This window comes from Boleophthalmus pectinirostris, unplaced genomic scaffold, assembly GCF_026225935.1.
Source record: "Boleophthalmus pectinirostris isolate CB_2022bp ecotype Guang Dong unplaced genomic scaffold, ASM2622593v1 HiC_scaffold_19, whole genome shotgun sequence".
NCBI lineage: Eukaryota > Metazoa > Chordata > Actinopteri > Gobiiformes > Gobiidae > Boleophthalmus > Boleophthalmus pectinirostris.
In genome coordinates this window covers 30,334,443-30,359,230 of record NW_026571140.1, presented here as the reverse complement: position 1 = coordinate 30,359,230, position 24,788 = coordinate 30,334,443, and the positions used below count along the sequence as shown (strand labels likewise).

The 24,788-nt window shown below is 36.4% G+C and overlaps 1 protein-coding gene across 1 annotated transcript in view; it reads left to right on the top strand.

Moving 5' to 3' along the window:
• pde8a (phosphodiesterase 8A) overlaps nucleotides 1–24,788 on the top strand; it is a 90,280-nt gene that overhangs the window by 47,333 nt on the left and 18,159 nt on the right. Inside the window, 12 exon segments of the mRNA XM_020938773.2 lie at nucleotides 916–972; nucleotides 7,949–8,139; nucleotides 10,836–10,892; nucleotides 12,685–12,739; nucleotides 14,427–14,515; nucleotides 15,899–15,977; nucleotides 18,220–18,360; nucleotides 19,605–19,693; nucleotides 19,794–19,845; nucleotides 19,916–19,958; nucleotides 21,005–21,082; nucleotides 22,898–22,968. Coding sequence (XP_020794432.1) covers nucleotides 916–972; nucleotides 7,949–8,139; nucleotides 10,836–10,892; nucleotides 12,685–12,739; nucleotides 14,427–14,515; nucleotides 15,899–15,977; nucleotides 18,220–18,360; nucleotides 19,605–19,693; nucleotides 19,794–19,845; nucleotides 19,916–19,958; nucleotides 21,005–21,082; nucleotides 22,898–22,968 — 1,002 coding nt within the window.

Here is a 24,788-nt window from a genome sequence, read left to right as displayed (position 1 = left end):
CATCATACATTAAACATCTATTCTGCATTTATTTCATTACAGGTGTTTTTATTGCTCAGAAACCCTTAATAAGCATACACTCACTGTGAGCAGCTTTGCCTCGCTACAGATTTTGACCTGCAACTGCAATTGCCTTAAATAAATATCAATATTCTATTAAATTTGCTTTTATATTTCAAAGAAACAAGCATTGGAATAGTGAGCAAGAATCGCCTCTCCACAGATCTGACCTATATCCTGTTTGTCTCCATGGAGATACATTGGAATATTACTAGAAAAGCAATAACATCTCCATGGAAACAAGCAGGTTTCATGTGCAGACTGAAGTGACCTGATATGTATTGATATATTGGTTGACATGATGAATAGATTCACATTGGTTCGCAGAGTCCCGTTTCACCTCACGTGTGTTTTGTTTACACAGAGCAGGAATCTGTTGGGATGGCGTTCGCGTGGGGCTCGTTTCCATGGAGGCAAACCCTGAGCATGTCCCATTGTTGAGGAAGAGGATGAATTACTGACAGTCAGAAACAATTCAGTGAACTATAGAGGAAGCAGGGTTGTGCAATTAATCACATTTCGATTATAATTATGTTTACTGATAATTGACTGTAAAAATTGGGTCGGCATATTATTATTATAATGCTGTTTCTTCCTCAAAAACATACCAGGAGTTTGTTTTGTTTCATTCACACACATCTGAGTAATCCTTTATTGTTAGTCTGCAGTTTTTCCCACATGTAGATCATAAAATAGTGCAATAAGTACTCTTTGAGATGAAAAGTCGCTCACATTCTGTCTTTCTATGTATACACGCTTACAGCAATCTACTTTGTGCAGAAAAAATTATATGTTCAAATTAAAAATGTCATCTACACATTGTTCCTAAATCCTTGTATGTTTCTTCTCTTGCAGACCACATTAACAGAGGTGCAATTTGGACCAATGAAGTTATTTAAAGATCCACTTCAGGTAAGAACTTTGCAAACACATGAATAATTTATGCTTGTTTCTCACTCATGTGCATTAGGATTGGACAGAGAGACACAGGATAGATTTTAGTGGTCAATTTCTGGTTTGTCAATAGGAAGCTGTGGTTTTTCGATACGTCATCTGGTTGTGTTGGAGACCTGGTTTCACATTTTGCACTCGTATACAAAGAGTATCACAACAGTATGTTTAACCCAGTTTCAATCCTGATCTGATCATAAATGTAAACTATTATGCATTAAAGGTGTTATATTACACAAATTGACTCCTGTGAGCTTTAAGCCATGTTAAAATGCTTTTACCTCATCTAAAACGTAACCAGACTTGTGTTTTGTTTCATTCACACATGCTTGTGTGTGTATTACTAGTCTGTCTACATATCCGAAGCTCAAAATGCTCTGTTCTGCACCTTGTGATGTCATGAAGCAGCAGTTTTCAAGTTAACAGCTATGATTTACCTTTTATCCAGTAGAGCTTTACAATTCCAGGGTTGAAATTAGGGCTGCGCCAAAAATCAGAAGACCGATAGATCACGAGCTGAATTTAGGTCGATCTCAGTGACAAGGCAAACACATTTTAATCGACAGGCAGCTGAAGAGGCATCTTGTTCATTTAAAGTTTTAACTTAAATTTGCACAATTTGACTATAAATCCAGCACCTTTCTTCCTCTGCCTCTGTGTGTGCGTCCCGTTCTCTCCCTCCTTCTCTCTGATCCAGCCGCAGCTCCTCACCTTTTCTGCTCTTTCTCTTCTCTTGTGCTTTTCATATATATATATATATATATATATATATATATATATATATATATATATATATATATATATATATATATATATATAATATATATATATATATAAAATCCAAGCTACGAAAGTAAAGGGTTACTTTCTCACTGTTTATGAGACCTCATTTAGCACACGGACATCACACGTGTTGATAAACAAAAATGAGGAAATGGGAAATGAAATGCTTTCAATAATTTCTTTGTAGAGGTTGAACCAACCCTTGTTAATGAAATTCCTCAACCATCAGATATAAATGGAATAGATATTACCAACATCAAATCAAATGTCAATTCATTCTATATTAGAAGTGTGGATGATCAATCAATAATCAAAATTATGAGTACATTTTAAGAGATCAACAGATTGCAAATTTTCCCTGTAACCGTTAGCATAGCGAACTTCATTTAAGTGTGACGTCACACCCACTTAGTCCACTTCTTTGTACAGTCTATGGTAGATCCAGAGTGCTAGAATGATTTAAACTCAGATATTACCACATAGAGAAACAGTAATATAATAATGTAGATAGGCTACAGAAGCAGGTTGTTGTGTAGGATAAATGCTGATGATTTCGAAGGAAAAACTACTGTTTTCTTAGGTGCAGGAATTAGAATAGAGTACACTCCAAAGAACCGCTGTACTGAACCCATGAGTACTGTTATTATTATTATGTTGTAGTTTTTTTCTCTGTGCTATTCAAGTTCTTGCTTGTTGTTTGCGGACAGCTGTATTCTTGGCATTATAATTTGTAAACAGGGTTGGACATTCATAAGTGATTTCACTTCAGCCTAAATCTCTTGGGTCCTAGTTTTATGTGAAATGTTTGTAACAGTCTATTAAGTACATGACTGAAGAACTAAACTAGTCAACAAACTCATTCCAAACTTTAAATGTGGATTTCTCTGGAAATATTGTCCCTATCAACATGAATAAACAAAACACGATGAAAACTGTAGTGATCCTTACGCTCTGCTCCTTATGTCTGAAGACCACCTGTTTATGTTTTCAGAAAGATGGAAGAAAGTCTATTCAAAAACTGAATTTGATCAAAATGGAGAAAAAAATCTGGATTTTTTTCTTTTTTTTTCCCATATTGCCCAGCCGTAGCTGAAATTACCCAAATGATTCTAGTCAAGGTGCGTGGAGTTTAAAAACACCCAGGAGCAATTCCTGTATTACCATATCACATTTTAAATAATTTTTTTTAATCAAATCAAATATTTGATCAGAAAATGTAAATGTTTTTTTTGTTTTGTTTTATTACAGACAGATATTCTTTCTCAAATCTACAGTAGCACTAAGTAGCAGCTTTATCCCATGTACTTTATCATGGTTAAAATTCCTGATGGATGTATTGTTCATTGAAGCCTTGGGTTGTCACGGAAACAGGGCCAAACATTTGTCACCAGAACGTCACATAATGGACAATACACTCTTGGGACAAAGGGCACTGAGGGTCCATAGAGCGACTGGACATTTACTGCCTTGAATGGGCCATTGTACAGTGCAGAGCTACACTTCGCCATGTGCTACCGCCTAATGATGTGGTATTCCTGTGTTTTTGTCTTTAAAATGCATGAATGCTCAGACTGTGGCGGCGGCTAACTTCCACAGTAGACCTGTAAGATTAATTGCTGTTTAAAGAGCGCATGTTATTTTATTTTCTGATATAAGTTTATAATGTTGTTTCCTCATCAAAGACTTGTGTTTTGTTGTGTTTTGTTTCATTGGCGCATGTAACACACAAATCCTGTATATTTAGTCTTGCCGCTCACAGCAACTTCCAGAATAAATTGGATATAAGACAGTGAAAAAATGTATTTACAGTATTAACAATTGACAGAAGAAATATATTTCATAAATCAAGCTCTCATAACCTTGTCTGTAACATGCCCTGGCCCAGATTGACTGAGGGAAGGAGAGTGACCCTCTTTTATCCATCAAGGCTTCTTCCACGAGCCAGTTAACACAAAAATACTAGTTTTCTACTCAAAAATCTTTTTTAAAAATACACAAAAATACACGTTACAATATTGCCATGCATCTGCACCTGTAGCTCGACGAGGTAGAATAATAAAATTGATTTGGCAGAAAAAAAACGGCATCTTCCGATCACGTCACTATGATGTCAGATGCCAAAGTCTCGCTCATAATGCAACAAAAACAGGAAATGAGCGAGGCTGGGTTTGACAGTGGGGCTTGTGAATGGGAGATGTATACTGATTTAAAGGTTGTTGGAGGACAAAACTATGGGCTTGGAAGGTTTAACAGCGGCCTAGAGTGCACCCAAGACTACCACAATAGTAAATGGAAGCTAAATGTAGACCCAAACGCAGCAGACGGACGGGGAGCGTTTGTAAAATCTAGACATTCATTTTTGTCAGTATCACCCAGTTTTAATAGAGTCTGAATTAGGTGTTAAACTAAATATAGATCCTTCATCACATCTTTACCATGTCTCAGTGGCCTGGCATATAAAAGCCTTATTACAGCCTTATGCATTCCCTCCACCTCTGCAGGAATGTTGACTTTTCTACCAACATCCCAATGTGGAATTCTGACCTGATTCTCAGAGCGGTCTGAACATAGCAGCGCTCCGAGTGCGTATATTTATGACACATGTGAGGGAAATGTTCTGTACTTTAAGGTCGTGAGATTACGTGCAGTGTAATGGTTAGTGGAGTTCTGCTTTGATGCTTGAGTTGTGCTGATAATTATCTTGTTGTCTGTTTTTTTTACACATACACTGCAAAAAAAAACTAAATCTAGCCAAGTTAAGATGACTTGAATTAAGAAAGTTTTATCATGATTTGAGTAAATTTCATTTGACAAGTAAAATTATCTGCCAATGGAACAAGACTTTTATACTTAAAATATTTTAAGTGTAGCAAGATGTATTTTCATAAGAAAAACAACAACTTTTCGCACTTAATTCAAGCAAAATTTGATATTGATTCTTATTTTTAGAAAAACATGCTTATTCCATTAGTAGATAATTTTACTTGTCAAGTTAAATCTACTCAAATAAAGTAAAATGTTCTTAATTTAAGTCATTTTAATTTAGCTAGATTTTGTTTTTTCCAGTGTAGCTTTGGATTTTGCCTAAATGAAAACTAAAGCAAAATATTTGGGTAAATTCAGTAAACTTTAAAGGTCCTATATTATGCAAAATTGACTCTTATGAGCTTTTAATCATTTTATAATGTTTTTAACTCCTCAGAAACATGCCTGGAGTTGTGTTTTGGTTTATACATACATCTTAGAGGAATCCTGCATTATTCATTTGTCTACATCTCAAAAGGTGAAGAATCCAAATGATTCAAGTGAATATGTATGGAGTTTAAAAACACAGTGGAGCACTTCCTGTATTATCCTACTACATCAGAAGGTAGAACAGAGTGTTTTCAGTTTGAGAGAAGAACACAGCTTAAATATGTTTGTGTGAATTAAACAAAACACAACTGCAGGTATGTTTTAGATGAGGAAACAACATTATGACATAGATAAGAAAATAACATAATAAGGTCTCTTTAAATGCCATGCCAGGGGTCAGCGAGTCCTTCTATTTAAAACGCATAGCTTCCTTCTTTGTCCAATTAACTGCAGTCAAATTGAATTATGAGCACTATTTTAAAACAACCACGTCCTCTGTCTGCTTATTGTGGCCGGGACAGTAGCTCCAGTTTTCTCAACAAAGTCTCGGCTAATTCAATTTTACAGGTGTTATGCAAAAGTGTGTGCGCAGTACAAACTTCTCATTCTTCACGTTCATTTGAGGGAACAGCCAGAAGCGCGGATGACGTTTGTGAGACTGGGTGACTCATGTATCTAGCCTTAGTGCTGCTCAGCTCTTGGAGGGGCCTAAAAATCCCTCCTTTGGTATTTACGCAAGCAGCTCATGGCCTATATGAAAGTATGCAGGCTGAGAGGGCGCACTGTGAACGTGGAGCTGAAAAAAAAAGGGCCAGAGCTCACGTCACTAACTCAAATACAAATCCACTTTATTTATATAGCACATTTTACGAACAAAGCAGTTCCCAAAGTGATGCACAGAGATCATAAAATGAAGACAACAAAAGGTAAATTGCTAAAAAATGTTATCATACCAGTGCTAAAACAATAAAACTATTAAAAATAAAATAAAAGCAAAACCATAAAAATCATAAAATAGCAATAAATAAGTGAAATGAATAAAATATACACTCAACTCACACGGTGTTAAAAGCCAGAGATTAAAAGTAGGTCTTAAAACGAGATTTAAAACACTCAACTGTTGGGGCTTTTTGGACGTGGGGGGGGGCAGAGTGTTCCCGAGCGAGCTTAAGGCCAGCCACAGAGAAGACCCTGTCCCCCCTGGTTTTAAGTCTTATCTTAGGCACCATGAGTTGGAGCTGGAGACTGGCCCTCGGACCTCAGAGCACGCGAGGGTGTAAATTTGGATGAGGTCCAGGATGTATTTTGCGATGCCAGTCCATTCAAAGCTTTAAAAACAAACAATACAATATTAAAATGTACTCTAAAATGAACAACACAATGACAATAAATCAGGAAAATGTGCTCACGTTTTTTGGATCCAGTTAAAAGGCGTGCAAAATTTTGGACTAACTGTAAGCAAGAAAGTGCATGGTGGCTAATGAAAGAGAAAAGTGCATTACAGTGGTCTTAACGAGAGGAGATAAAAGCGTGTGTGACCTTTTCAAATGATTTAAACGATAAAAAAGGTTTAATTTTAGATTAAAGACGCAAATTATAAAAGCCAGGTTTAACAACAACGTGCACTTGTTTGTCAAATTTAAAATCACTGTTCAAGGTTGGTGAAGGTTTGTTTTACCTGCTGTTTGACTGGGCCCATGTCAGTGAGGGGGATGGTATTGCCAAACACAGTTCTCAGTTTTGCCCTCATTTAGATTTAAAAAGTTGTGGGCCAATCAAGACTTGACGTCACTAAGATATTCAGAGAGAGGTGTCAGGAGGGCAGAAGCAAGTTTTGTGAGAGGGAGGTAAATTTGACAATCGTCTGCATAAAAATGATAGTGAATGTCATGTTTTTTAAAGATTTCAGTCAGTGGGGGGAGGCACAGAGGCAAAAAGATCTGGCGCTTGAACTGTGTCATAGATCATTTTAGGGGAGGATTAAACACCTTCACCTCACAGCATGGGAGGAGGTCGTATCAAATCTGTGCAGGAGTTTGTGTCTTTTCAGTTCATGTTTATGAATGAATTGACAGAGAGGAGAAAATCTGACAGATCTTAGGACAAAGCAGTAGACTTAATTAACATTTTAAAGGTGCACTGCGTAACTTTTAGGTGTAGGTCACTTGCTTGTTGTCATAGGGACATTATTGCTTTGCCTGGAATGTTAAACAGTAAAGTATTAAACTATATACTGGAGACAAAGCAGGTAGCATCAGAAACCAAGTTATTGGTCAGATCTGTGGATTGGCGAGCTAGCTGAATATAAGAATGCCAGTTTTTCAAGGCAATAAACATGCATGTAGTTAGATGTTTGTTAAACATATATGTTTAATGCCATAATGTGGGACATTACAGGGAAATCAGTAACATCTCCATGATGACAAGCAAGAGACCTCTATCAGAAAAGTTACGCAGTGCACCTTTAAGGTCTCACTTTTCTTTCTTTTGGCTTGATGTATTTGAAAAAAAAAAAAACTCTTTCTTCATGCTTCATTAAGGCTGTTAATTGTTGTTAGGGAAAATAAGTGTTGTCCTAACAAGTCCTAGAGTTGTACAGAGAGGCAGAGACTCTGGAGTCTGAGGCAGAAGAAGTTTATTTACTATCAGCCCGAGACCTGGTGAACTTGAATACTTAACACTGTGAGTTAGTTTTGGCTATTCAAGCCTGACTCTGCTTCCACATAAGGAGGTTTAATAGGAACTAGGAATAGGAATACAAAGAAAGCTTGGAGAAAAGCTGGCCGAAATGAGAAGAGCACCGTTTCTGTGAGATGAGTTGACCAAGGAAATTGATAATGTTAAAGAAGGACAAATTTTGTAAGAGTTGTATGACACCAGGGCTGAGCACAGAGAAATGTCAATAATGAACTGGAGGTGTCCTCGCTAAAACAATGCAGACGATGCAAAATGTCATAGTAGTTAATAGTGTACTTGTGTGTTACTCTTCCTTTAACACCCCTCTTTCTCTGTGTTGCAGGTACTTTTAGTTTTTGCCAAAGAGGACAGTCAGAGTAATGGCTTCTGCTGGGCGTGTGAGAAGGCGGGCTGTCGCTTCAGTTTGGCGCGGACAGCCGAGTCAGCGCTCGAATGTTTCGTGGAGAAACACCACGACCTCGTCATCATCGACCACAGACATTCCAAACACTTCGACGCAGAAGCACTGTGCCGGTGAGACACCTGTCACCTGTATCTTTTATAAAGAACTTTTATTTATTTTATTATTATCATTTCTATCCATCTATCCAAGCTGTCTGTCATCACACTGTTTTTAAAAAGGAACTACAATCACAACTGAACTTGGCACAAAAACAATGTACTGAATTATATATAACTGCTATATCAGTAAAGGCTGTATTTGTTATTTGTGTTTTGCCTCAGGTAAAAAACGACACCTGAGTGGTGTTGTACTTGATACAGCAGCTGCAGCCAGACTCTCTTGTGCCCATTGTGGTGTAAATCATGTGACTTATTGTGCGTTCCAGGGAGTTGGGATAATTCCCACCTCCAACTTGTAAATATGCTTTGGAACGCCGCTCAAACTGGTGACTCAAACTTGTGAACTGGAATATGTTCAAGAGACTCTTTACGTACAAGATTGTTGTGATACATCACAGTCTATGATAATTGGATTTGAGTGGTTAACCACCACATAAGAAATGTAAACATGCGATACAGATTAAAATCTACAAAATTGTTGTTTAATGTTTGAGCCATTCATTTAATTTCTTTAGCCTATGATTTAGCCTTAACTATGCTGTTTACATTTGTGTTAATTCAGATAGAACACTGAGGTCAAAACTCATAATATTCCAGTGGTAAATAACCCATCTCCCTTTTGCCAAAACACTGCATTAGTGTACATAACTGTACATTGTCTGACAGTTATCTTATTTTTTTCTTCATTTTCCTTTGCAAAAAATATACAGTTTATCACAATAGAACCCAGCTTACAATGTTCACTGTTTCCGTATATTTGGTTTCATATTTACTTGAAGTTTACTTCACTAATCGACAAATGTGCCTGTCACTCACCCGGATGCTGACCAGTCAGAGGAGGAGTGTAAGGGACAAAACGACCAAACAACAGAGGGGCAGAACGTCTTTAAAGTCACTGGTTTACAGTATAATAATAGATGATCACACAGTCTCATTTATAATGTCCACTCTATAGCCACTCTACAACAATACAACCCCCCCTCTTTCTCTCTCTTTTTCACTCTCTCTCTCTCTCTCTCTCCCCCTCAATCTCACTGCTTCACTGCCATGTCTATGAGAAACGAGCCTGCTGCCCGTGCTCTCTCTATGTTTAGCCTGTGCCCAAACCAAAAACACACTCATACACATTCACTGGGGATGGTGCGGCGCATGGATCTTAACCCTATTCATTTTGGACGCTCCATATGTTACTTGTACTCACTGCTGAACTAAAAGCCCTTTATGACCAATGGCCTGACTCAAAACCACAGCTCCATGAGTGGCTCCTCTCACTGCATTCTTTCAGGAGCTTGGGCCTGGTCGCGGAGCTGCACCACAGGGCTCAGTCTGCTGCTGGGAATTTTGAATGAGTGGTTTTCAAATAGGGCTGCCTATATGTGTAAAACATGAGCTTGTTCTGGTGGTCAGGGTTATTCTGCAGTTAGAGGAGGGAGATTAATCAAAAACTGGTAATATTGCAGTTGTTTTTTTGAAGTGTATTAATCTAAACTGTTAAAAGTGACCTCAAAGGACACAGAAACATCTAATGTAATCTCCCAGAGAATGGTATAAATTGCCCTTTAGTGGTCAATTTTTATGGTGCATTCACATTTTGTGCAATACATGAACCTCAACCAAGAGATTTATTGATTTAGTTTTTTGTTAAAATCTGAATATTGTTATGGAGAATGCATAGATATAATTTTTTGTCAATATGACCTGCACTTGTTTGCAGTATAAGTATTATTGGACAACTATTTGGAATACATTTTCTTGTCTTACATGCCCTGTTTTACACTTGCTGTAATCCTTGTTTAGTTAGACCCTGTTTAGTCTTGGGTTTTATAAAAGTGAAAAAAATGCATAGCACACTCAGACTGCGGATGTCGAAGAGCTTTTTTTATTTTTAAATTATGTTTCGGCAAAAATCCTTCATCAGATCATTTTCCTTGCTTTGGACCACAGTATATAGTCCTGGGTTTTAACCAGTTGAAGGGGCATTGTGTAAGTTTTCTGATGTAGGGTCCATCAAATTCTTTTCTCTCTTTCTCTGGGATGCTTCACAGTATGGTATTGAACCTTTCTATCTCACTGACACCAAACTAGACCAAGTTACAGGTCAGATCTGTGGAGAGGTGACACCGGTCACAGTCAGAATGCCTGTTTTTCTAGGTATTTATGAGCTATAAAACTATGTGTAGTTGAAAAAAATGTGAGGTACAGCTGTTTAATGTCATGCTTAACATAATTCCAGGTAGGACAATGACATTTCTATAGAAACAAGCAGGTGACGAAGCCCTAACAAAAAGTTACTTTGTGCACCTTTAAATCTTAGATTAGAGTCTAGTCCTACTTTAGTATCTGCCCTGGCTTACTTCTGGATTAGTTTTTTTGTGTGTTTGTCTGTTTGTTTGTTTTTTACTTTTAATTCCTTTAAATGTTTTTTTTTCTGACATTATTCCAAGTAAATGTCAAGCTAAAATCTGCTGTGCTTTGAACTAACCAGAAGTGGAGCACACGATTGGCCTGGTTGGTGAGCTGCACCACAAGGCCCTCTGTGCATTGGAAAAACTGACTGTGAAATATATAATGGACGTATTGATTGATGCAAAAGGTTTTTCCATCTTTTGTTCACTTCAATAATGTCGTTTTTGTGTGTTTGCTTTCAGGTCAATTCGATCGGTCATCTCTTCAGAAAACACTGTGATAGTTGCTGTTGTGAAAAGGTACATACACAAAGACTAGCTCAAATTATTATCTTATTTATCTGTGATTGAAAAAAATTCAATATAAACTATGGATAATCTCTGCCCATTTACACTCAACTAAAAACTATTGCTATATTATACGTATGTATATAATGCATAGAAATTATATCAAATTAAATGCTAGAAGTACATATTAATTACAATAATGATTTGACTTATTACAATAGTGCCCTCCACAAGTCACTGGACACATTTACATGGTCTGTAAAAATCAGTTAACTAGAATAATCAGATAACCCAATAATTAGATCTGATTTTTGATTATTTGTAAATGTTCACATTTTTATATAGCGCTTTTCCACCTTCAAGTGCTTTGCATCAGGGAACCACTCACCCATTCCCACACGCATTCATACACCAGTGTACACAGACACTGGGGACGAAGAGGGTTAAGTGCCCGAGTACATGACAACAGTATTCGCTGTTGTGTCCTTGGTGGTGATTACATGCATAAAAGAGATCTGCTCATCAAGAGCATCTGTGTTTTTAATGTGTTTAATCAATGGAGTAAATGTACAAGACATTTTGAAATAACTCTTTTAATCTTTAATGGTCCTCTATTACACAAAATGGACTCTTGTGAGCTGCAAGCCCTGTTAAAATGCTGTTTCCTCATCAAAAACTTGGAGTTGCTGAAGTTGTTTTGTTTCATTCTCACATGTTTGAGTAATCCTTCATTATCAGTCTGTCTGCATCTCCAAAGCTTAAAATGCTCTGTTCCACCTTGTGATGTCACATAGTGGTAGTATTCAAGTTAACAGCTACCTTTTACGTTTGTTCAGTAGAGATTAGGTTGTGTTTTCTGTTTGAAAGAACACAGCCTAAATTTTGCACGGTCTGTGTGTTAAACATGTATGAATGAAACAAAACACAACTCTGGGTATGTTTTTGATCCAGAAACAACATTATAACAGATTAGAAAATAAAATAATATACCTTTTTAAATATTTGCTTTTACTTTTGTCTTTGCCACATATGTTTTGTTTTTTGTTTGTTTGTTTGTTTGTTTGTTTGTTTGATATTTCTTTGTCAAAACCTGCAAAACCTAGAAATCAGATAATGATCACATTTTTGGTGTGAATGTAAACATGGTCACTGCCCATTTTGCTTCCTGTCTGTCATAATTTAGTAATTTAACTGCTGTGTTATTATAACTATATTTGTTTAGTCTCATTTTGATGTTAAACTTAGTGAACTCATATTATACTATTTTGTTATGCAACATGGAAAAAGTGCATTTATAGGTCCTATATTACACAAAATGGACCCTTGTGAACGTTTATTCATGTTATAATGTTATTTCCTCATCAAAAATATATCTGGAGTTGTGTTTTTTTTTTTTTTCATTCACACATGTTTAACACACAAATCCTGCATCCAGGCTGAGTTCTTCTCTTTGACTGAAAATGCTCTGTTTCACCTTGTGATGTAATTTGGTAATACAGGATGTGCTTTACTGTGTTTTTAAACTCCATACACCTTCACTGGAATCATTTGAATAAAGTCACCCCTGGAATTTCCAATTTCTGCTAAACTAAAGGTAAAAGTAGCTGTTAATTGAAAACTACCCCTTTGTGACATCACAAAGTGCAACAGAGCATCTTAAGATTTGGAGATGTAGACAGACTAAAAATAAAGAGTTACTCAAACATGTATGAATGAAACAAAACACAACTCTAGGTATGTTTTGGATGAGACGATATCGGAGCTTTAAATGCATTTTCCACACATAATTCTCTTGTCTCTTTAGGCCAGACCGAGAGGAAGCCTCTGTGATGCCTCTCATAAACGCTGGCTTCAACAGGGTGAGTTTGTCCTGTTTTATTATTAAACTCTTTGGCTTTTGAAAGCATGGTAACTTGTGTAGAGCACTTTTAGAGGGATAATCTTTCACTCACATTAAATCCAGAATGAAATCCAGGCAGGGTTTATTAATAACACAGAACAAAGCTTAGCTGGCACATTTAGGATAAACACCAAACAGTGTTCGATGAGGTGCAAAAAATTATCTCCAAAATTAAAAGCGCTCTACCTGATTTTTTTTACCATGTTAAAAATTGGAAGAGATTATAAGCACTTTTCACAACTTTCAGTGACCAGAGTGGAGTTTTGCATTGACAGTAAAGCTAATAACTAGCATGCTAACAGCACACTTCCTGATTATTGGACACTAAAATGCTTTCTAATTAGATGCGGATAGTATGCAACTGACCTATTTTGACCTCAAGATCTGCATCTGTACTGGGCATAGACTGTATATAGACTGTACATACATCACACTCACATAGTACACGTCTTTGTGCAGTCTGTGGTACTGAGAAAGTTTAATAGGCCACAGGTCATTTTGTAACAAGCTGCAATTAAATCTATTATTATGACCTATATGTGTTGTTAACAAAAGACTGGTCTATCCCCAGCACCAGAATAGTGATCAAGAGAGTCTAAGAATAGCAGCTATTTTTAGATCAGATTTTGTGACTTATACATCAGTTGACACTTCAGTTGACACGGGGGATGGAAAAAAATACAGAATTGTCAGAAATATTTACAATATTTTCAAATGCTTTATGTAAGATATGCTAAGATAATGAGTACTGACTACTTCATTAAAAATACTATATAAACAAATATATTTGTAACACAACCAAGTGACAACATTATAACACGGCTTAAAGCTCACAAGAGCTTTAAATACCGTTTTGCTGCACATGCCTTTGTCATCATGAGACAAATAAATGTCAAGTTTATTTTTGGAGCACAATGTGCACACAAAGCAATTAGTGCTTTACTGAATAAGATATTAAAATCACATGTAGTTGTATAGTTTAATATTTACTGTAATATTTGTTTTATTTCTATACAATACTAGTTAAATCAAGACATTGATAATTTTGCAATCTGCAAAATCTGAATATAAAGTAGAAAATCTTTTAAAAACCTATAAAAAGAACTGATTGAAAATACATAAATATTAAACAAAGTTACAAAATATGTTTCAAATAAAGCTAAAATATGGAATTTCTTCACAATTTATTTTAGTTTCTCTCATGTTTTGTGGGATACATGAACCTTTTTTATTGAGAACATTATTTGGAAGATTTCCTATGTGCTTAATCTAAGATATTTAAACTAATACTTTCCATAATATTATCTGAATATTGTCATCTTGATAATCCCCCCCAAACCTTATTTTACTATGATCTGTTCAGCAATTTTGTAAACTTCGTTTATTTTTAAATGTGCTATAGAAATAAAGTTTCACTTGACTTGAAAAATATATTCCTCAAAACATATTCAAAACAACAAAACCGTAACTGCAATATTATCAGTGTTCCACTATATTTCTAATCTGTAACTAGACCGGTGTGATCGGTTCAAAAACAGTCCTCAATGGTGTCTTTCTCCAAGCTCACAAGGGTGGTGAGATGTGACTAACCCTGTAAAGAGAGTCCTTTGTCTAATTGTTGTTGTGTCGTTAACCTTTGACCCCAGAGATACGTGGAAAATGCCAATATGATGGCCTGCTATAACGAGCTGCTGCAGTTGGAGCACGGAGAGGTCCGGGCGCAGTTCAAACTAAGGTATGTACAGACTTTTAGATACTTGATTATTAGAGTAGATTAAAGGGCTGATATTACGCTACTTTCTGATCTGTTAAAATGTTTGTTTCTCATCACAAACAGACCTGGAATTGTGTTTTGGTTCCTTCACACATGTTTAACTCATAAATCTTGCAAATAGAAAGCACTCTTCATCTTGTGATGTCATTTAGTAATACTGGAAATCCTCCACTTTAAACTCCACACACCATCACAATCTCTATTAAAGAAAAGATAAAAAAATAGCTGCTAACTTGAAAACTACCACTACATGACATCACAAGGTGGAACAGAGCATTTTGAGCTTTGGCGATGTAGACAGACTAATAATAAAGGGTTATTCATATGTGTGTGTGAATGAAACAAAACTCCAGGTATGTTTTTTGATGAGTTGATGACTTGATGTCTTAAAGCTCACAAGAGTCACTTTTGCATAATATAGGACCTTTATGTAGTTTGTTACCTATAACTAGTTATTTATTTAATCTAAAAAATTGCTCAAATCTAGTCGTAATATATAAAAGTAGCAAAAAGTTCCTTATTAGTAACAAAGAAAAAATACCCATGAGAAATATTGATGCAAAAAAATATGGCTCCATCTGTCATATATTGAACGATAAGTCGATATAGTAATTATAGTGACAGGCCTACCCATCCCTATCTTTCTCTGTTTACATTAGGCTGTAGATGTATCATGTATTAACAGCTCAGTGTAATTTATGAAGTTGTAGATGGAGCCAAAATGGGAACATTCTAAGTATCAAATCACTTGATAGTGTAGCTGGAAAAATGGCTTATAACACTTCTTGGTAGAACTATGAATCATAATTCAACCAAATACGCTGCTCACTACTGATAATATATGGTGGTAAGTTATAAAGAGATAAACAGAGCAAAATAATAAAATAATGTACATTCCTTATTTTCATATATTTGCCTTTAGTATCTTTTAAAGGGTCGACATTATGCCATGTTATAACGTTGTTTCTTCATCAAAAACATACTTGCAGTTGTGTTTTGTTTAATTCACACAAAACTCCTGCATATTTAGAAATATTTTTAAAGGTAGCTGATAATTTGAAAACTACCACTTGATGAAATCACAAGGTGTAACAGAGTATTTTGAGCTTTGGAGATGGACAGACAGGTCTTATATCTGTGTAATCCCCAGGTCGCCAGGTATTTTGTGGTCCATAATCTAAGTGGTCCTATACTTGTTCTGATACAACTCGAGATCTTCCTAAAGCTTTTCAGGAACAGTTCAAATGAGTATCTTGTTTCGATGCCAGTATCGGTGGTCTCTGATTTTTAGTCTGTACTTTTTGGTTGAGGATAAAACATAACAGATTTCATTGTCTTGCTCAGGGCTGGGAACGCTCTTTTCACAGCATTGGAACAGAGCCAAGAGGCCATAGAAATCACATCTGAGGATCAAGTCATTCAGGTCAGTTTAAAAATATTACTTTTCCCGTGTATTGATGAATTGATTGTGTATTTGTCACATGGTTTGGTTGTTGTTGTTAAAAGTGTAGATTAAAAGCTGAATTCAAGAGGATAGTGTGTTAAAATCAAGGGGAGAGCCACTGCAGTGCCAATAAAGAAAACCCAGAGTAAAAAGTATGAATAATTTATTACAAGAGTTAAAAAAAATGCGATGGAGGGGGTCAGATTGTCCGGCCCCATGGCCCCTGCAGACAAAACAGAGACTGGCAGCAGCAACCCACAAACAACAGACCGCTACTTTGTAAGTTTATACATGTGAAGGGGCACCACGATCTCGCATCACTTACGGGGCAAGGCGGAGCTCCTCACTCTACCGTTGCGTGGATTCAGCGTCGTGGTGCCCTTCTTGTGATCGGTCCTCGTCCTATTGCTCTGTCCTCGTTGTACCCCGGTCACACGGCCACCACCGCTGCATCCTGAGTAAGAAACCACCTCAACAGCAATGTGCTTCCAACTCCAGGCCACCTCTCCTCGTTTGTCTCCCCTTCTCCCTCTTATTTCCGGTTTTCTCACGCCCTACTCCAGGTGCGTTAATTGGTCAGGGTCACTCATTGGCCAAGAAGTGTCACATGCGTTGAGGTTATAGGTTAAAAAAACAAAGACTACACAGCAAATACAGCAAATGAAACATGCAAAATCTACCCACACCAATAATAAAAAACAAGCCTCTCCATTTCGCTGAGGCACATCACATATTGATTATTGTTTTTCCTGGCTTGCCTTGTGTACTCTGCTTGTCTTTGCTGTGTGCATGCTCATGTCTTGTGATCCCACTTGTGAATGGGGCTTTTCTGTACACTTCAAAGCACCATGGCCGTATACATTTGACCTAAATAAGTTTCTCTTTAGCTGATCATGTTCTTTCAAGTTCTCCCTTTGGCTTCTCATTTCAGCGAAGACCACACCAAATTATCTGCATCCTAACCTGCTGCGAGACAGATTGTTCCGAGAATGTTTACTTCATAATTAAAGTACATTTTTAATAGTATTAGCCGTGATTCAAGCTAAGTAACTACTTAAATAATACCCTTAAGCCATTTCTGAGTAAGTAGTTACTAAGTTACTAAGCCTGAATCATTCTTTTAAAAACAAGAATTAAGTCTTTGTTCACGCTTTATTAAAGGTGCACTGTGTGACTTTTCTGGTATAGGGTCTTCCATCTTGTCTCCATGGTGATGTTACTGCTTTACCTGGAATGTTCCACAGTATAACATTAAACAAATATACAGTGTACCGTTTTTTGTTTTGTTTTTTTCTCAAACCTACTGCATTATTACTGTGAGCAGGTCCACTTCTCCACAGATCTGACCTGTAACTTTGACTGGAGATATGGCCTGCTTGTCTCCATGGAGATGTTTAAATTAAATGCCATACTGTAGAACATTCTACACAGTGCACCTTTAAGGATAATTTAGGTATTTGCTAAGTCGTACCCAGTGTGCATTTGTATATTTGTTTATTGAATACCAGGTTTGTTACATACATTTTCAATGCTTTCAAGTGTCTGAGGCAATTCTTTTTCCTGTTCTGGATGCCATTTGTAGGACTTTTTATCATTACAAAGTATTTTTTCCTCAAATTTAAAAGCTATGAGAACCAGAGGCAGCGCTACCATTAGGCAAAAGTAGGCAGCTGCCTAGGGCCCCCAAACCTGGAGGAGCCCCCAACCAGTTACCCTCAGTACCACTGATGATCGAGGCCTCAGAGCAATTTGATTTTCTCTCAATATGACATTAAATGAGATTAGTTTACTTTTAAACAATAATCATAAGAAAATTATAATATAATATATATATATAATAATAATGCTATGCAATGACTGCAAACAAAAATGCAATTGTACTAGCAAAAAAATAAAACTACTTTCAGTTCTGGTTATCTAGTAATTAATTAACTAATAAGATCATTTTCCAATCCACCATAATTCAAATAAATAGAGACGTGCAAGTCTCAAGAACAATGGGGATTTAAAATGAGGGCTGTCTACTCTAGGCCTTCATATAATATATTTATAATGCTCAAAAACGTGTGGGACAATGTCACTTTTCTGATGGTGTGTCACTTTCATGTCTCCATGGAGATGTTGTTGCTTTTCCAGGTCTGAGTTATATAATGCAGCTTTAAAACCAACCAATGAATGCATGATTTAATGTTAATAATCTGTCTTTCTTTATCTTTGACAGTACGTGAACCCGGCCTACGAGTCTATAATGGGCTACCAACAGGGGGAGCTGATAGGAAAAGAAATCATAGAAGTGCCTAAAAGTGAGAAGAATAAGCCTGATCTCCTTGAAACAATAAACTCCTGTATACGCAAAGGCAAGGTAAGGAAATAAACTGTACATACACTGTAAAGTATGTGTCTAACAGTGAGTACTAGTGTATATATCGAGTTTTATTTTTATATTTGTTTAATGTTGATATTTTACTTGTAAACCCCGTACTGCAGGCCTTTTGCTGTTCAGATACCATAATTGGCATAAACATAATTGGTCAGATCCGCTGGCCTACAGGTTGGCAGAGGTCTCACAGATGAATACTATCGTTATGTCCTTAGGCAAGACACTTAAGGTGGAAAAGCGCAATAAAATAATGCACTTGTTTGGTTAATACAATGAGGTGAACAGTTTCTTATTTATTTTGAAAAGCTATGAAAATGGATATCACTTCATAATAACGGGGTTAGGGTATTTATTAAGTAGTTAGTAGACCTGAATCATTCTTAATTAATTAACTATTTGTTCACTATGATTTAAGTTTTTTGTTCATGCTTTATTAAGACTATTAAAAGTGTCACTATTTTAAAGTGTGAAAAATTTTATTGTTTGAAAACTGGAAGTGAACTATGTTAAATTGCTGTGGTTCAAGGTGAGGATGAAAAGGATTAACAATGGCAACTTCAAATCATGATTTTTGCAATAAAGAGGCTGGATTGAAATGCTGACTACACAGATGAGGGATTGTCAGTAAATGAGAAGCGTAGAGGAACAACAAGAGATTTATGGATGTTGTGAAAGAGGAAATTAAGTTACTGTAAGAGAAAGGGATGGAGAAGGTGAGGTTTGATAATGGCTTGTGACTGGCAAACCTACACAGCAAAAAAAATATATATATAGCTTTGAAATAGTACTGTTTGAATTTTGGTGCAACCCGTTAGTACTCCAACCAACTGTTTTTGAGTATGGTCAGAGGAGTCGGAATAATCTCACTACACAGATCCTAAAGGTCAGGTGCTGCCAGATGCCAGCAGGACAGGACCAGCTGGAGGGAGGTCTTTTAAACACCTCTGGGTCAATGGAAGCGGGACATGAAACAGGGACCCCAGGAGCTCCACAGGTTTAAAGGCTGAAGCTCTGACCTCTGTGTGGACACTGACAGGAGATTAAACCTGCAGTCCTCTTCATGTGCTGCTCGACACTGTAGTGCTGTGTTTGGCAGAGACATTTTCATTACTGTGTTTGTGCTGTTGAAAAGTGAAGAGATGAATGAGAATGTTACACAGAGCTATTACACAGAGGGGTGGTCTGTACATTATGTTCTATGACTGACCCTTGTGTTTGTGCTGTAGGAGTGGCAGGGGATTTACTATGCCAAAAAGAAGAATGGAGACAGCATTCAACAAAATGTGAAGATCACTCCTGTGATTGGACAGGGAGGGTGAGTGACCCTCTGGCCTCTCTGCAGGCGGAAACTGGAATCATTTAATAATTAAACCATTATGACTTTTAATAAGACATTTTTATTGTTTTTATTGCAGTAAAATCAGACACTATGTGTCTATCAACAGGCCTTTAAATGATAATAATAAGGTGGGGCTCATTGAAGAAACATTAATAACTTAATAATAGTGCAGCAATCTAACTTTTTCTCTTTGACCAGAGTGAAAAACCCAGTGAACGAGTGCAGGCGGAGTCTCAAACAGGTGAGAGTTTTTAAAACCGCAATTGTTTTTTCTCTTCCTTCTGTGAAATTGCTCACTTTATAAAGCAAATTAGTAAAACAAACCACAAGTTGATCCCAAAATACAACTTGGCATTAATCACTAAACACTGAAAATCTCTGTTAAGGTCTTTGGCTAAGACACAATACTGCCCGATATCTGGTTGTTTATTCAAGCTTAAAGTTCTACGATTCACAGAGTTCAGTTTATTAGCAGGAGTTATTTTCAGGAGGTTGGTGGGTCTAAGATTCTTTCTTTAATCACGATCCAGTTTCTTAAATAAATGAACTCCTCGTCCCGATGTGCTTTATCTTCATGTGAGACGGAGGCTTTTGCTGAGTCGTTTCTTTCTCTGGACAGGCTTTTGACTGAAAGATAAATTTGTCGCGACCCATTATTTACCTTTCATTTCATGTGATGTTGACCAAGTTGCAACACATTCCTTTTTCTTTGCTTTTTGAGGGTATTCTGTTGGTTGGTTAGTTGGCTTAAGTCACTATATATTTTATTAACTTTTTATAATGTTAATACAAAGACATTTTACCTCGCTCCCTATTTTTAGTTTATTTATCCACCCACAAGGCAAGACTTTCTAAAACCTTACTCCTCTGACAGATGGACTTCACTTAATTGAAACTAAACCAGAAGAAATATAAACATAAAATATACAGACATGCTAAATAAAAACAGTCCCTTTGAGTCAGTTAATCAACTAAAAAGCGGTGTGGTGTAGCAAGCAAAAGCTCTCAAAATTATTACAATCTTTTGCGAAGAACCAACATATTCTTAAGAGAAGCTGAGATAAGACAGCCTTTATTTGTCCCACAATGTGAAAATTCCAGCGTTAAGATGACAGAGATCAAAAATCAATAAATAAATATTAAAAGACTATAGTCCAACATATATTATTAACGTATATTATTTTTTCCAGTGTAAACTTCTGCTCCCTGGTGTTAACCTCTGTTTGACCTTGCGTTTTTATAGTGAGATGTGTTTTTGTGGCTAATGAAATACGATCTCCTCCCCAGACATCCAATCCAGCAAACATAAGGACCGCAGGAAAGGCTCACTGGACGTCAGATCCACTACGTCACGAGGGAGCGACGGTGAGAGGGAAGGGACAAAAATCACGGAAAATTACTCCATACAAACCTCCCCTGGTTCATTAGGTGTTGATTGGATGTCTAAGGGGCCAACATTAGGAGCTAATGATGGGCAACTTATGTAAACAAATCTGAGCTAGTGTTAAAAAAACACATTGAACAACAACACAATAAAAATTAACAAAGAAAAATTTGACCCTGTTAAATATATTATGTCTCCCTTTTCCTTTTAATTAATTTATGTGGATTGAATTTGATTTTAACATCATCTATTTAAATATACACATAAAAACAAAAGGTCCTATATTACACAAAAATGACTCTGTTATAATGTTGTTACCTTCTCACAAACAAACCTGGTTGTTTTTTGTTTCATTCACACGTTTGAGCAACCCTGGTTTATTAGTCTGTCTGTATGTTCTCAAAATGCTCTGTTCCACCTTAAGAAACAAAACTCCAGGTATGTTTTTGATAAGTAACATTATAACATAGATCAGAAAATGGCAGAATATAAGCCCTTTAAATAGTGTCAACATTTTAATCTCTATTCTTATATATACATATTTGCGCACTGACACTTTGTTGAATAAGTTGTTTTGTTTTCTTCTTCCAAATTATTTAAAAGGTATTTTGTCCATAAATCAATTTCTTTTCATAATCTGGAAGTCGGCTGCAAATTCACCCCAACACTGCCAGCCTCGTGAGCTTCATTAGACTGGAGACAAACGCTCTGGGTGACACCACACATTACAGGAGAATTTGCCCAGTTTAGGCTGCGTGACCCGGCTTTGTGTTTTCGTATGCTATTTTGAATCCGCTGCGCTCCTCGTGTGCAGTGTCAGTGTGACTCTGAGCTGCTCTGTCAGATCATAACAGTAAAACATCACCATGGCAACAGCCAATAAAACAGAGCGCGAGTGACGGACACAGAGGCGCAAGATACAAACAGCAAAAATAATGAGTAGACTTTATTACTCACCTCTTGTGAAGTGGTAAAGTTAAACTGCAGCATTTTGTCCATATTATCCGTAGAATTTCTCCTCTATAAATAATGACACCTAGTTGACAAAACAGCACTTTAAAAGTAAAAAAGCGAAAGTAGTATCTCTGTTTACATCCACACAGTGCACAGATCAGGGCAAAGCTGCTGATTAGTGATATTGACTCTACTTCCTGTGTATGTTATCACCAATCTTCTGTGCATTAAGAAACGTTTATTTGAACTTTTGCACCATATTTCACAAATAATAACACAGTTTCGTCTTGTATCTAAACTAGAAATGCAGTGCTCTGATCTCATAATGAGTGGTTTTATTCTAAACAAGAAACAGCAGACACAAAGTGCACTCACACATTTGTAGACTGTGGTCCGCAGCCATATCCTGCAGCAATCTTTGAGATTTAAAATCTCATAAAATTCTCCTTGTGTTTGTGGAGTGCACTTTTTGTCGCATATTTACAAATCATTTAAGACTGAAAAATTCTGTATTGTGTGGGGGGGCCTTTAGTCTGCTTCTTTATACAGTCTATGATTTCACTCCAGATAGAATTAAGTTTGAACAGGTGTTTTTGTACATGCTGTCTTATTGTAATATTAAATGAAAAACTTTCAAAAATGTAAAAAGAAAATAATAATATAGCAAATTCAAAATGGCCACAACTAAATGATTCAGAGTCTTGCCCATGCAGTGAACATGCATTGGTTTATAAATCTCATAACACTGAATCCCTTTCATAGTCTAGTCTACACTAGTCTGGTCTAGTAATAGTCTAGTCTCCACTGAAGAAAATGTTTAATTTGTTTATTTGTTTTTGTAGGGAGTTCCCAGCGAAGACACTCCTCTATGGCTCGAATCCACTCCATGACCATCGAAGCTCCCATTACAAAGGTGGGTTTAACATTCACTCTTCATTCTGTCCTTGAAGTTTCTCATAGATTACATTCACATTTTAATATTTCTGATGGAGGGAAGGGCACGATAAAACTCTATGGGAGATTCACTGTTTTTCCAACACCAAATTATAATGCCCAAGTGTTATTATTATTATTATTATTAGTAGTAGTAGTAGCATCATTATTATTATTATTACTTATTATGACTTCACAAACTCATCACATTAATATTGTTTCGTAAAATCCTTTAAATTGATAACAATCGCATAGTTGAGGTTGAGTAATGGCACCACTTTTTGAAGCTAAAATATTTTCCCTTTTGTTTATTTATACTGGCAGAGAAAAGACACTGAACTTTGTGCCAGTTTTTGTTTTGCATGGATAGGCCTAGTTATTACAAAGATATTACCTTAGAGGCAAACTATTTTGGAACTACAAACTTGCAATTACTAGAGAAGCACTGTCACCACACCTACACAAGTAATTTGTTTTAAAATAACAATACTTCATTCTGCAAGATGTCTGTTTATGTAAGGATTTCAGTTAACCTCTTTTGTGCAAGTTATTGTCTATTTGAAATAAAAACACAATTGAACAATATTTTATATTGTAATTAACAATTTAAAACAAAAGATAATATGTTTTGATTTGGAAAAAGTCCTCAAAATGTTGAATGTAACAGGAAGAAGACACCCAAGTTCAGCTTACAATAACGTTACAAAATAGTATGAACCTTAAATTTAGCTGAAACCTGGACAAAACTTACATTATTGTTTTTATTTAATTGTACCAGCAAATTTATTTACAATTACTAGATGACCTATTTCAATTTTTTTTTTGCATTATAGTTTATTTTGGCCACTGTGCCCACCACTTCTAAATCACTATACTATCTTAAATGCCCATCCCTCTTCTCCCAGTGTCTCTGCCCCATGACCAATCCAGCGTGTGGTAACAGAACAGCTTTCTGCCCCAGCGCTCGTGGTGCAGCTGTGGAGCTTCTAAATACCGCACATACCACACCAGAGAACCATTCACACGATTAAAATGTCGTATTATACAGTACACAAGAGGAGGGGTCAAGAAAATACTGCTCTCTGCCCACTGACGGTTTTACTAGAGAATTATCAAAAGTGGAAGCAACCAATTACAAGTGATCAAGTTTCATGATGTTTTAGGGAATTTGAATGTTTTGTTAACACTTTTTAACAACTGCACTTTTAATAGCCTTATAAAGCATGGAGAAAACTAGATAGATTATAACAAACAAATAGTATGTTAAGAATGCTTCAGGCACACAAATAGCTTAATAAATACATAAATACATAATAACGAATAGCTTAATAAATACATCATTAACTAGAAAAGCACTCAGAGAGCGCAGACCTCTGCCAAGGACTACCCCCATTTTTTATATAAATTGCGATAAAATCAGTCTTCTGGATCAGATCCGGATCAGCCTTTGGAATATGAAAGAGGATCCCATTGTCCATCCCTGAGTCAAATTTCATGGGGTTTGGTCAATAATTAACCGAGATATTGAGAAACAAAATTTTTGGCCCCATTTACCACAATGTTAACTAAAATTTCAAAATGATCCAGAATCCAGGATTTCTTCCGGATCACCCCCAAAATGAAATCAGTTCTTCCTTTTCACATTTCCAACAAATCCTGAAAATTTCATCAAAATCAGTCCATAACTTTTTGAGTTATGTTGCTAACAGACAAACAAACAAACAAACAAACAAACGCCGGCAAAAACATAACCTCCTTGGCGGAGGTAATTATAGATTACTCCTTTGTAGTATAAGATGT